This window comes from Equus asinus, chromosome 26 (genome assembly GCF_041296235.1).
Source record: "Equus asinus isolate D_3611 breed Donkey chromosome 26, EquAss-T2T_v2, whole genome shotgun sequence".
NCBI classification, from domain to species: Eukaryota; Metazoa; Chordata; class Mammalia; order Perissodactyla; family Equidae; genus Equus; species Equus asinus.
In genome coordinates, this window is record NC_091815.1 from 23,534,799 (window position 1) to 23,547,265 (window position 12,467).

The 12,467-nt window shown below is 56.5% G+C and overlaps 1 protein-coding gene across 7 annotated transcripts in view; it reads left to right on the forward strand.

The window, feature by feature from the left end:
• The window catches only part of SIPA1L3 (signal induced proliferation associated 1 like 3), a 260,408-nt gene that overhangs the window by 182,973 nt on the left and 64,968 nt on the right, over positions 1-12,467 (forward strand). For all 7 annotated transcript variants that reach the window (XM_044759866.2, XM_044759864.2, XM_070498190.1 and 4 more), the window contains 3 exons: positions 1,579-1,682; positions 4,354-4,511; positions 9,970-10,546. In XM_044759866.2, coding sequence (XP_044615801.2) covers positions 1,579-1,682; positions 4,354-4,511; positions 9,970-10,546 — 839 coding nt within the window. The remainder of the gene's footprint in view (positions 1-1,578; positions 1,683-4,353; positions 4,512-9,969; positions 10,547-12,467) is intronic.

Here is a 12,467-nt window from a genome sequence, read left to right on the forward strand (position 1 = left end):
TGGGCAGGTGGCTTTGCTGCTCTCTGCCTCAGTTTCCCCGTTTGTAAAGTGAGGGTGATGGCTGCACTGACCTCAGGAGCACAGTGTGGACCCTGACGTACTTAGCCCTCGCTCTGCGGGCACCAGGTCTGCCAGCTGTGGGGCACTGCCGGGCGGCGGCCTCTCAGCAGGTGTGAGCGCCAGCGCTGTGGTTCCGTGGTGACACTGTTTCCTCATCACTAAGGGCAGTACGCTCAGGCAAAGGGACAGGAGACTTAGCATCCCCCTTCCAGGCCGATGTCTACCTCGGAGGCTCAGCGTCCCCCACAAAGTGATGCTGTCGTCTGGCCCCCTCCCTGGCCACTGTGAGGACCAGATGCCCAGCACAGCGCTTTCCTGAGAATCAGTGCTCTGATGAACACCAGCTGCTGCCATGCGGCCCCTGTGGGAATGGGTTTCCAGAGGACCCTGCTCCCGGCCTGTCTCCCTAGCCAACAGACAGGGTGCCCTGGGCTCGCAGCCACCTGAGGTCACCTGGCTCGGGCCTGGCTCTGGCACTGGCCAGCCGTGGCTTCAGCGCCCTCCCTCGTCACAGCCTCTCGCCTAGAACATAAGCCCACGAGAACAGGGACTCCTGGGGCTGTTTCCTGCTGTGTCTGCAGCCCCTCCAGTTAAATCAAGCTGGTGGACCTGAACGCCCCAAAGCCAAAGGGCAGGCTTCTAGGCTGAGCACGACCCCTGGAGTTACCTGCAGCATGGGTTAGGGTTCACACATGCGTTCAGCAAAAACCCAGCCCTCCTCCCTGGGCCGAGAGGAGCAGCTCAAGATAATGCAAGCCTGTGTGGAGAGCCTGACATCGTGTCGGGGCTGGGAAGGGTTCCTTGAGGACGTGGCATGTGATGTGAGAGGGACGAGTTAGAATCAAACAGGAAGTGGGAAAAACATTCCAGGCAAAAGAAACAGCACATGCAAAGGCCCTGAGGTCTAAAGGCTGTTGTCCAGGGAACTAACATGGAGGATGAAGTGAGGGAGGCAGGTAGGGGCCCTATCGTGCGAGGCCTTTAAGTCTAAAGATTAAGAATTTGGGTCTGTTTGCGGAAGTCATTTATGTGGCGGCCATGACTCATTCTTCTTCATGGCCGTGTAATTTTCCACAATATGAACATACTGGTTTGTCTATCCATTCTTCTAACTGATACTTGAAGCCACTCGTACCCGTATCCCGGGGACTCGTGTACGATTTCTCTAGGCTCTGCTCCGAGGAGAAGTGGTGCCCGGCCATCATTAAGCCTAGCTTTAGGTTCAATAGTTCTTGCTAAAAAGGTTTCCAAAGTGGTTGTACCAGTTTGCACACCTGACTGGCCGCTTCAAGGGCCGCAGTTGCTGCCCATCCTCACCAGCCCTCGGTACTGTCACACTTGAATTTTTCCTGGTCCGGTGGGTGTATAATGTAACATCTCCTTTTTATGTAAGTTTATTTAATCTTAGGGAGTGGAGTTAAGTGCAAACGTCCTTACAAACGGGTGCAGATGGTCTGTGGGACGTGGCGGAAGCGCAGAGGTTTGGGGACGTGGTGCTCACTGGTGTTTCTGTTTCAGCCGACTCCACGGGAACCCACTCCCTCTACACGACGTACCAGGACTACGAGATCATGTTCCACGTCTCCACCCTGCTCCCCTACACCCCCAACAACAGGCAGCAGGTCAGTGGGGCCCAGGGCCGGGGCCCAGGTGATGCCCAGCTGATGCACAGCCCGAACCCAGACCCCTCCCTCCCCACGCTGTTGGCTGGCCACCTGCCTGGCCTTGGCGGCCCTCTACAGCACGGTCGCGTCACCTGGGGGTTGGAGACTAGGCCAGGTGTCACTTGATGTCAGTTTTTTTCTAGTTGTTGCTTGGCCACCCTGCTTGCCTCTAGCTACCCCAGTTCCCCTCAAGGGTCTCTCGAGTCCCCCCCTCCGGGTCCTATGAAAAACAAGAGTAAATCAGTCAACATTATTTCAACCACAAGTGACAGAAACAAACCAAACTAGCACGAGCAAAAATTGGGGTTTACTAGGTTATGTAACTCTCAAGTGCTAGGAGATGGCTGGCTTTAGGTATGGCTGGATCCAGGGGCTCAAACAGTATTAGGAATCCTTTCCATTTCTCACCTCTGCTTTTCCTCATAGTGGCCTTATTCACAGGTTTTCCTAAGTTAAGTGGCAGAGATGCCCCCTAGCAGCCCCCAGCTCACATCCCACCGGGGTGGCCACCCCAGGGGAAAGAGAGCTCTGCCTTCCAGGGGTCCCAGAAACGTTTCAGGGCTGAATCTTGTTGGACCATTTGCTTGCCAGTCCCTGGGCCTGGGCAGGGATGGAGTGGGCTGGTTGGGCAAACCTAGAGCACAGGCCCGCCCTTCGAGAGAGTGAGTGGGGTCAGCTCAACCTGGAAGGCGACAGAGATCAGGGAGGGGCTTTCCCAAAGGGGCTGGACGTGGATGCTGAAGGAGGAGGAGGAAGCGGACCTGGTGGGCTGCCCAGAGGCTGCACCTGGATGCATCAGGCAGACCCAGTCCGGGGACCACTCTTTCCAGCTTCTGATGAACAGAAACTCTGCAGACTTTGATGAGTTGGGAAGTGTTTATTTTTTCCATTGGTACAGGTGATGCAGATTTTATAGGCCAAAGACAGTCAAATGTCAGTGATTCCTCAGGTTAACCTACTAGCATGCTGTGGGAGCGCTGGTCTCAGTGAGACCTGGGTTCGGGTTTGTTCTTTGCCACTTCCTACTGGGTGACTGTCCGCTCTGAGCCTCGGGGTCCCGCTCTGTAGAATGGATGGAATGAGAGCATCCGTGTCTTGGGGTCATTGGGAACGGTCCCTGCGCTTGTGCGTGAAAGCTGAGTGTCAGGCAGGGCCTGGCACCAGGAGGGGCCCAGGAAGCGAGCAGTGCCTGGTCCTGGGTATTCGGCAGGCGCGCTGGAGAAGAGCTTGGGTTGGAGAGTCAAGCGGAAGTGGATTCAAATCCTGGTCTTTCCCCCCATGACTGTGTGACCCAGGACAAGTCATAGAACTGCCATGAGCCTGTTTACTCATCAGCGGAAAGGAGTAGGATGCGTTAATGCCTCAGGGGTTGCTGTGAACATAAGTGAGGTGGACTTTAAGATGTGGGTATAAATTACGCAGTGCAGGCCAGGCCCCAGGAAATGGGTATTAGATCTAGCAATTTAATTTAATCCGGTTTCCAACACACATAAAGAACTAACGGTTCAGTAGCGTGAGCTGTGCTGCTCCGTGTGTCTGGATTTCACGCTGTGGGCCACCTCACGTGGAGCCACGTGGGACTCCCGTCTGTGGACCTCGCCTGACCAATGGGGATTCCTGACAGTTCTGTGAAGGCTGAGCGTGTGTAAATAAGAGCAATGCGATTTCAGCAGACAAGTAAACACCATGAATCCACCGTCACAGGCGAAAGTCACAGAGTCTGCCCCGAGATGGTGACGAGCAGGGAGAGAGGACGAGGCTCCTGGAGGCCAGTGTGAAGCCACAGCTGCCCTGGCCATTCCTTCCCGGGTGTCTGAGGAGGGGCCGGTGGCCTGGGGTCGGCCCTGCCCGAGGTCTCCAGTCTCACTCTGCTCTCATTGTCTGTGCGCGTGGCCTCGAGCAGATCGAAGCCTGCCAGCCCATGCTCTCCTCCAGGAGGTTCTTATTGAGCACCCACTGTATACGAGTCGCTACCCCGGGCACTGAGGGTACAGCAGTGGACAGTGAACAGCACAGGTGAAGTCCTGTTGTCATGGGGCTGACACTTTAGCAGGAGGAGACAGACGAGAAACAGGAGGAAGAGAGCAAAGCCTCTGTGTGCGAGGTGTGGATAAACATTGAGTGACAGGGGCAGGAAAGCAGAGATGGGGTCTTGAGAGGTGAGGCTGGGTAAGACAGCGAAGGCCTCTGTGGGAGGGTGACAGTGCGGCCACCACCTGAGGCGGGGGAGAGGGAGCCGTGCGGGGCTCTGCTGGGCGAATGTTCCAGGCAGAGGGGACAGCCACCCAGGGGCCTTGAGGAGGAAACGTTTCTGATGTGTTTGAGAAACAGCAGGAGACAGCGTGGCTGGAGCAGAATGAGCGAGGGGGAGCATGGACAGAGGTGGGGGAGAGTTGACGGGGCAGATCGGGGCGAGGGTGCTCCCTGGGCCACGTGGGGACTTCATGCTTTACTCTGAGCCAGAGGGACGTGACCTGATCCAGGGGTCCATGAGGGCCAGGCTGTGGGGCAGGCTGGGGACCGGGAGACAGTGAAGAGGCTGCTGTGATGGTCGAGGCGGGACCCTGGAGTCGACCTCACGCTTTTCTCCCCCCCTCCCCCCGCCCGCCCGCCGTGTCCCGTTTACCAGCTGCTGAGGAAGAGGCACATAGGGAACGACATCGTGACCATCATCTTCCAGGAGCCCGGCGCGCTGCCGTTCACCCCCAAGAACATCCGCTCCCACTTCCAGCACGTCTTCATCATCGTCCGAGCCCACAACCCCTGCACGGATAACGTCTGCTACAGGTACGCGCCTCCACAGGGCCCCCCAGGAGATCACAGAAATAGGCCACAGGCAGAGAGCGAGGCCCGGAGCAGGCCTGGCCCAGACTGCCCGCCGAGTCCCCCATTTGTGCTCGGTGGGGGAGCTGTGAACACACATTCCCCCACCTTCCGAGAGAGTGGCTCTCAGCCAGAAGGGGGCCTGTCACCCCAGGTCTGATGAGGAGACCATCAGGGGTTTGGATTTGCCTGATGTCTATTGGTTGCAAGTGACAGAAAACCCGCCTCAAGCTGGCTGAGGACAAAGAGGCGGGTGTGTACATACGAGCTCTCCCACATGACGGGTCCAGGCTGGATCTGCTCCGCTTTCCAGCCCGATGCTTCGTGTGCTGGTGGCTCTGAGCTTAACATCCTCCCAGCTGCTAATCCAGCAGGAAGAGAGCTTTCCTTTCCCAGGAGAAAGAGCCTCAGAACGGGGGCTCATTGACCTGCTTGGGGCTCGGGTGCCCATCCCGGAGCGAAACCCCGGCCACGCCTGCGCAGCGGGCGCACAGGCTGAGAGTCACGGGAGTGAGTGACAGCCCACGGGGAAATTGGGAGCAGGGAGGGTGGGGGCCGGGCGGGCAGGGCCCCGCCGGGAGTAAGCTGAGGGTTTCGGTTCACAGATCAGCAAGTGGCACAGGCCTCAGAGCCATTCCGCATCCTCCCCAAGCCCCAGTTCTCACCCGCAGGGTGGCCGGCCCCCAAGGCCCCATGGGAAGCACTCTGTGTGTGGGGTGAGGATAGAGCTGTAGTCCTTGAGAAACAGCCCATCACTCACCCAGGCCGGGCGGAGGGCAGCCCTGTCCCGGGAGTGGCCCTGCAGCCTCCGGGGAACAGGCTGGGGAGAGGCAAACGGTGAGACAGAAAGGTGACAAGATCGAAGTCTCCCTCCCACCTCTGACCCCACCCGCCCAGTCGCCCCCACCAAGACAGCCCCTGTGAGCAGCTGCTTGTGCGTCCTGATGTTTTACACACATAAGCAAATACTTAGGAGCATTTCTTTTCCAGCTTCTTAATACAGATGGTGGCATGTCACATGCACTGTTCTGCGTCCTGTATTTTTTCACACAGCGGTCCTTCAGATCATCCCAAACCAGTACATAAAGTGCTTTTCTGTTGCTCCTGACTCCGAACATCCCATCCTATGGATGCATGAGGATTTTTCCCCATCCCTGTCGATGGGCCTTTGGGTTGTTTCCTGTTTCCCACTGTTACAGTCCATCCTGCTACGAATACCGTTGTTTATATTCTCATTGTGCACGTGTCCAAGTGTACAGCTGGGATAGGTAAATGCCTGAAAACAGAGTTCCTGGGTCAAAGGGTATGCGTAGGCGCACTGGTGTTCTCGGTGGAATTGCCAGAACCTCCCAGTTCCTTCTCTTGGCCGGGTGTGTGAGAGAACGGAGGAGGTTCCAGTGTGCAGCGCTTGCTGTTAAGAACCGCTGTGCTAGATGTGGCCCAGGTGGCTCCTGGGAGCCAGGACACTGTGGCAGGGCCCCTACCCGATTCTTCCCGGGACACTCAGCATGGCTGTAAGCACCTGCACCTCCAAGCTGTGTGTGGGCCTGCGGTCACTCAGATGGCCATCCAGCAGTTCCCAGCAGCTGAGAGATGGCCCTGGTGAGGGAGGATGGAGTTAGCAATTCCCCGGATCACGTGACTCAGAATGTGTGCGGTCAGGGCTCACACACATACACGTGTGCGCGCGGGCACACACACACACACACACTCGTAGCACATCAGAGGTAGGGGGTGGGCCCTCACCCCCTTCCCACGCTCCCCCCAGGCCATCCCAGGAGCCTGCGGCTGACCTCCCACCTTTCCAGGCCAGCCTTTCCCGGGTCTCCACGGTAATTGCTATTTTCTGATGTGCAAAGCTTCCTTGTTTTTTACAATGTAGCTTAATATATTTTTTGTAATATTTTAAACATTCTGAAAAGTACAGAAAATAATATAACAGACACCCCCGTGCCCAGTACCAAATCTAACAGACGTTAGCATTTTGCCATGCTTGCTTCAGCTCTCTCTTATTTTTAAAGAAAGAAAATGTTACGCATACAGCAGAAGCTGTGCCCTCCCGCTCCCTTCCCTTCCCGTCCCGTCCTTCCCCACAGGCAGCTGCTCTCTGGACAGACCTTACCCTGCCTCCCCTGTGTCCCCAAGCACGTTTCTGTCCCAGCACTCGTCACACTGTGAAAAAGACTGATTTATGTGGCTCTTGCCTCCCTGGAAGGTAACTCCGTGTCCTGTTCACCTTTGTGTGTCTGTCCTGGCACGGTGCTTGCCATAGTGGGCCCAAAGACATTTCTGCTGGCTGGACAGATGCCTGGCCCAAACATCGTTTAATCAAAATAATAGTTGGGTACGTCATTGTGAGTATTCTAGAAATGCTTCCTGAGCCTCAGTGACCGGGCGACCTGGTGGTCCCACCATCTCTTGGTTTGTAGCAAGTAGCCATCCTTTCTTGTTTCACATGTGCTGTGTCTGCACAGCACCAGCCTCCCTGTGGCCCGTGGGCTGGGAAAAGCCAGTCCCTCCTGCTGGGATGCCAGGGACCAGCTGTTCTGATTGCCCAGAAAGCCTCAGCAGCTTGCAGTTTCCTGGTTCTTAAAATCATGAATCAGGACTATGGGAAAAGCCAAAATCTGTCACTATAAGCAGCCACGTGCTGAGTGAAGACGTGGCGGAGCCATTCACATCTGTAAACCACCGTCTGAAGGCCCCGTTCATTAAAGGCGCCAGCGAGGCCATCCCATGCATCGCCCTGCCCGGGGCTGGGCCGCTCCCACGAGGGTTCCCTCGGAGTAAAACCTGCCTGGTGTGTGGGGCCTTTGGAGAACCTCTCCGCTGGGGAATGCCTTTTCTGTCAAACCTACAGCCGCTGCACGGTGGTAGAAATCTATTCCTTCTTGGTCTGTCTGTTCAAATTTAAGTCATTCCTTAACCCACACTGAGCACCTGTGCTCGTGCTGGGGCACCAGCTGAGCCCAGGGTGGCACCCGCCCATGCGGCACTCCGGGGACATGGCGAAGGTCATGGACAGTGGCAAGTGGAGGTGGAGAGTGAGGCACTGGCCTCGTCCGCCTGGGTCCGCAGGAGCTCCCTCCGTGGCCTCCTGCACATGCTCTGGTCCCTTCCAGTCCTTTATTCATGGGCAGCCATGGGGGTCTTTGCAGACGTCAATCTGGTCATCACTCTGTGCCAGCACCTGCGTCCCTCAGGGACCCAGCAGGGAGCAGGTGCCTCCCTTACAACTTTACCCGAAGGGAGCTAGTGGACTGACTAACAGAGGTGTGGCTAGGTTAAGGGAACCCATACAAGAAGCGAGGCATCTGGGAACCAGCAACAGCAGGGAGCCGTTGCCCCACCCCCTCAGCTTGAGGAAGTTGAAGAGGGATGGGAGAAGTTTCTGGAAGCTAGAGAGAGGTGGCTCTGGGAGGGGGCCCACGTGACAGGAGCACTGACTGAGAGGAAGGGACAGAGTGAGTAGTAGGCGCAGGCAGTGCCACTATCTCAGCCCAGCAGAGAAAGAAGTACCCCATCCTCTCCCTCTCCCCCTCCATCGCCTGCCAGCGCCACGTCTTGGCCGAACTCAGCTGGAAGCCAGAGGGCGTGGGTACCCAGGCGAAGGTGACCTCGCCCGTAGAGACCCACTTCCGGACCCTGAGTCAGGCAGAGAAGGCCAGAGACTAGATCTGGGGGCGCAGGCGGTGAACAGTGGCCCAGATGGTGAAATGGTCGCTTGCTCTCCTGCGCAGGATGAAAAGTGCCAACTAACCATGAGGGCCCCACGTGGCCTGGCCTGCCCGGCCCCTGGCCACCTCACCAGCCTCCCCCTCCTTGCTCTCTGGGCTCTTTGACCCTGGCCTCCTGTGTGCTCTTTCCCAGCAGGCCTTGCATGTGCTGTGCCCACGGCCTGCGGCGCCCTCCCCTCGGCTCTTCCTCCGGCTCCTCCTCAGCCGCACATCCCAGCTTCATTGCCACCTCCTCAGGAGGCCCCCCTGGACTCCCCGTCAGATCCGCTCCTTCTGTTCTCACGCGCCCCGTTCACTTTCTTGGTGTTTCTGAGTTCGTTTGTGAGTGTGTTTAGTATGTCTCCTTCCAGATGAGAAGCTCAGGAGGGCAGGGACCGCTGCATCCCCATGGCCCCCAGGAGAGGGCGTCCTGGAAATGCTGGAGGACAGGGCGGGGAGCTTGCCCGGCCCCCTTGTCAAGTGGGGAGTCAGGACCTGAATGAGCCTGACACGGTGTGTGGGTTTCATGGAATATGTTTTCAGCAGGAATCTTGTTTAAAACACTGTTTTCAGGTAGGAGGAGAAGCAGTAGACGTCTGTCCCAGCCATACTCACAAGAGCGGGTGTTTAAAGGTGAGGACGGTGCTCTGGAAGAGCAGCTCGGCAAGCTTGCCGCTGCTCGTTTACGGCTCTTAACCATTTTTAATCAGCGCCGTGTGAACAGCAGAGCTCAGGGAGTCTCCGCGGCCCCTTGAACCGCCTTTCAGCAGCTCATCTGCACCCCCCCCGCCCCCCCACGGCCCCGGGGTGAGCACTGGCAGCTGCTGTGGGCTTTTCGCTCTATTTTAGAAATCTCTGCCTTGTAGGCCCTGAGTCTCCACTCGATTTGGTCGTTAGAACGTCACATCCAAGATCTTCGTCAAATCTCCGAACTTGACTTATTAGCGGATCTTCTCCCGATTCCCAGCTCAGGGCGCTGCCACCTGGAAGCCTCTGGGGACGAGGGGCCTGCCTGCCTCTCCTCTGCTTCTCCCCACCCCAGCCCTGCGCACTGTGGGGTTGGAGCACAGGGAGGAAACAGGAGGTGGGAGGTGTCGCTGGGACCGTATGACAGCTGGCAGCATGTCAGTCAGGTGTTCCTGCAGTCACACTGCTTCACACACCACCCCAATGCAGCGGCTCACAAACACGAGCATTTCTTTCTGGCTCACAGAAAACTGGCAGGTCCAGTGGGGGCTGGCTAGCTTTGGGTCCAGGTCTGCCCCGGGTGTCCGTCATCCTTCTGGGACCAGTAGGCCCCACACACACTTGAAAGCCAGTGGGCAACTCGGGTCACTTGCCCATGCCCAGGATTAATGGGCCTGTCCGTGAAGGCGGAGAGGAAGCGGGGAATTTTTGCCCAACTATAATCTAACGTACCACACCGTCTGTAGGTACGTACAAGGAGGGTAGCTGAAGTTGAACGGTGCTAGAATTATTCTTTGAATATCAGTGGATGTTCTGATAGCCTCTGTATAGGAGGTGAAAATGCATGTTTGTGCCCCAAGACTTTCTGAAGTTTTCCATCTAGTTAGCCAGCAACTTACTAATTAGGTGTGGACTTCATTCTTAAACTGGAAGCTCCTATTTCTGATCGTGTATTTTCTTTCTAAAGGGAATCTCAGGCATCTTTCTTTCTGTCGTCTAAATGATTTCTCCCTCCCCAGTATGGCTGTGACCCGATCCAAAGACGCTCCTCCCTTCGGCCCCCCCATCCCCAGTGGAACCACATTCCGCAAGTCTGACGTCTTCAGAGACTTCTTGCTGGCCAAGGTGATTAATGCCGAGAACGCCGCGCACAAGTCTGACAAGTTCCACACCATGGCCACCAGGACGCGCCAGGAGTACCTCAAGGACCTGGCTGAGAACTGTGTCTCCAACACACCCATCGACTCCACTGGCAAGTTCAACCTCATCTCCCTGACCTCCAAGAAGAAGGAGAAGACCAAGGCCCGGGCGGGCGCCGAGCAGCACAGTGCAGGGGCCATCGCCTGGAGGGTGGCAGCTCAGGACTACGCCCAGGGGGTGGAGATCGACTGCATTCTGGGAATTTCCAACGAGTTTGTGGTGCTCCTGGACCTTCGCACCAAGGAGGTGGTGTTCAACTGCTACTGCGGGGATGTCATTGGCTGGACCCCAGACTCCTCGACGCTCAAAATCTTCTATGGGCGAGGGGACCACATCTTCGTCCAGGCTGCAGAGGGCTCTGTGGAGGACATAAGGGAAATCGTGCAGAGACTGAAGGTAAGGGAGGGAGCTCAGCAAGGGGCAGTGGTTCTGCGATTGCCAGAGGTCTCGAACGGCTGAAACGCCTGCCCTCGCCCAGTCAGTCCGGCCAGGGCACTGATCGGCCCCAAGAGAACCAGAATTGTCACTTAAACACACCAGGGGTCTCGTGGGCCCTGTGGCCTGGGTTCCTTCTGGGGAAGGTTTGGGCCAGTGGTCCAAAGCTCTCCATGCCGTCCTGGTGGGAGGACAACGGCGTATTTGTTCACTCTAGATGTTGATAGGAAATACGGTTAAGCTTATGTTAAAAATGTAAGGGTCCTTTCTAGAAGAATTGAAATAGAATGAGAAAGCTTCCAGGCCGTTAAAGGATGGGGCGTAAGCAGGGAGGTGGGGGGAGTATAAGAAAGCGTGGTAAAGGAAACAAAACAAACACAAAATTCTGTGGCAGGAATAACGCCACATCAGTAATCACAATAAACATGAACGGCTTAACTTCTATTAAAAGACAAGGACTCACAGTCTGGATGAAAATCTTACCCTAAGCTCCTGGTGGACAGCTCGGGCTCAGTCCATTGGCCACTTGAAGCTAGGAGGTTGTGCTCAGAAGTACTCAGGCCACACCTGAGCTCTGAGAAGGAGGGCTGTGTCAGCGATGGGCTCGCAGTGGGTTTAACAGAACAGCATGTCGCACATGCAAAATAGAGAGGGCAGTGCAACGTGGGTGTTAAGAACACGTCCTCTAGAGTCAGCGGGCCTGGCTTTAAGTCCCAGCACTGCCACTTCCCAGCTGTGTGACCTTGACCTGAGTTCGTAACCGCTGTGTGGCTCAGTTTCCCCATCTGAAAAATGGGAACCATAGTCATCCTACGTCACATGAAAGTTTTAAGGATGGGATGAGTTATGTGGCCCAGACAAGCTTGCCTGACTTGGGCTGCGGCCTCCCGGCACCACCCTGTCTACCGGCCGTGCTCGCCCTTCGGGTCTTTGTGCTCTCTCAGTTGGCTCAGGCTGGATTGTAAAGCCCTGCTCTCGGCCTCCGTGGCTGCAGAATTCACGTGCAGCCGTTGGTAACCATGGTGCCTGTTGAGAGCTCCCCTTGGGGTGTGAGGTCTGTGAACCAGGGCCGCCTCCATTTTGCTTGCTTGCTGATCTCATATGCGTGGATCAGGGCCGGCTCATCGGAGATGTTCAGTAAATGCTGATTAGTGGGTTAGTTGAATGAGTTTGTGGAGCCCTGACTGTGCTAATGAGCATTTTACATGCACGATCTCACACTCCTCCGCCCCGCCTGGACGGTAGATATTGTTCTTATCCCCGCCTGACAGATGGGGAAACTGAGGCACAGAGTGGTATAGATACTCACAGTAGGTCGTACAGCCAGTAGGTGGCCGACTGGGGTCTGAATCCAGGGTTTTCTGATTCCAAAACCTGTTTCTCGCCAAACTTGAGGCAAGTAGCTAACTGTTTTCTTTACTTGGCATCTCCCATCAAGTGTCTATAAACCCCTGAACCTTGAGATGTCCAGGGGCAGGCTCCTGGTTTTCCTCCCCCACCTCTCAGTCCCTGTCTCAGTAACGGACAGTCTGTCACTGCGTTTGTTGAGGTCAGAAGCCTTGGCCTCAGCCTCGCCCCTCTCTTTCTCCCACACCCACACCCACCCCATCAGCTCCTTCACCAGGCAGACTGCAGCCACTTCTCCCCTTCTGTGGCCACCCCCGGCCTCCCCTGGACTGGCCAGTAGCCACCTCACTGGTCTCCCTCGCCCCCACCCTTGCTTCCCTGTGCTCTGTTCTCAGTAAGGTAGTCAGAGGAATTGATCACGTCACTGCTCTGCTCAAACCGTCAGCTCCCCCTAGGTGAGAGCAGCGGTTCTTACAGTGGCCCGCGAGGCCCTGTGTGATCTGGCTCCATGGTGACCTCGTCTCCCCATCACTCG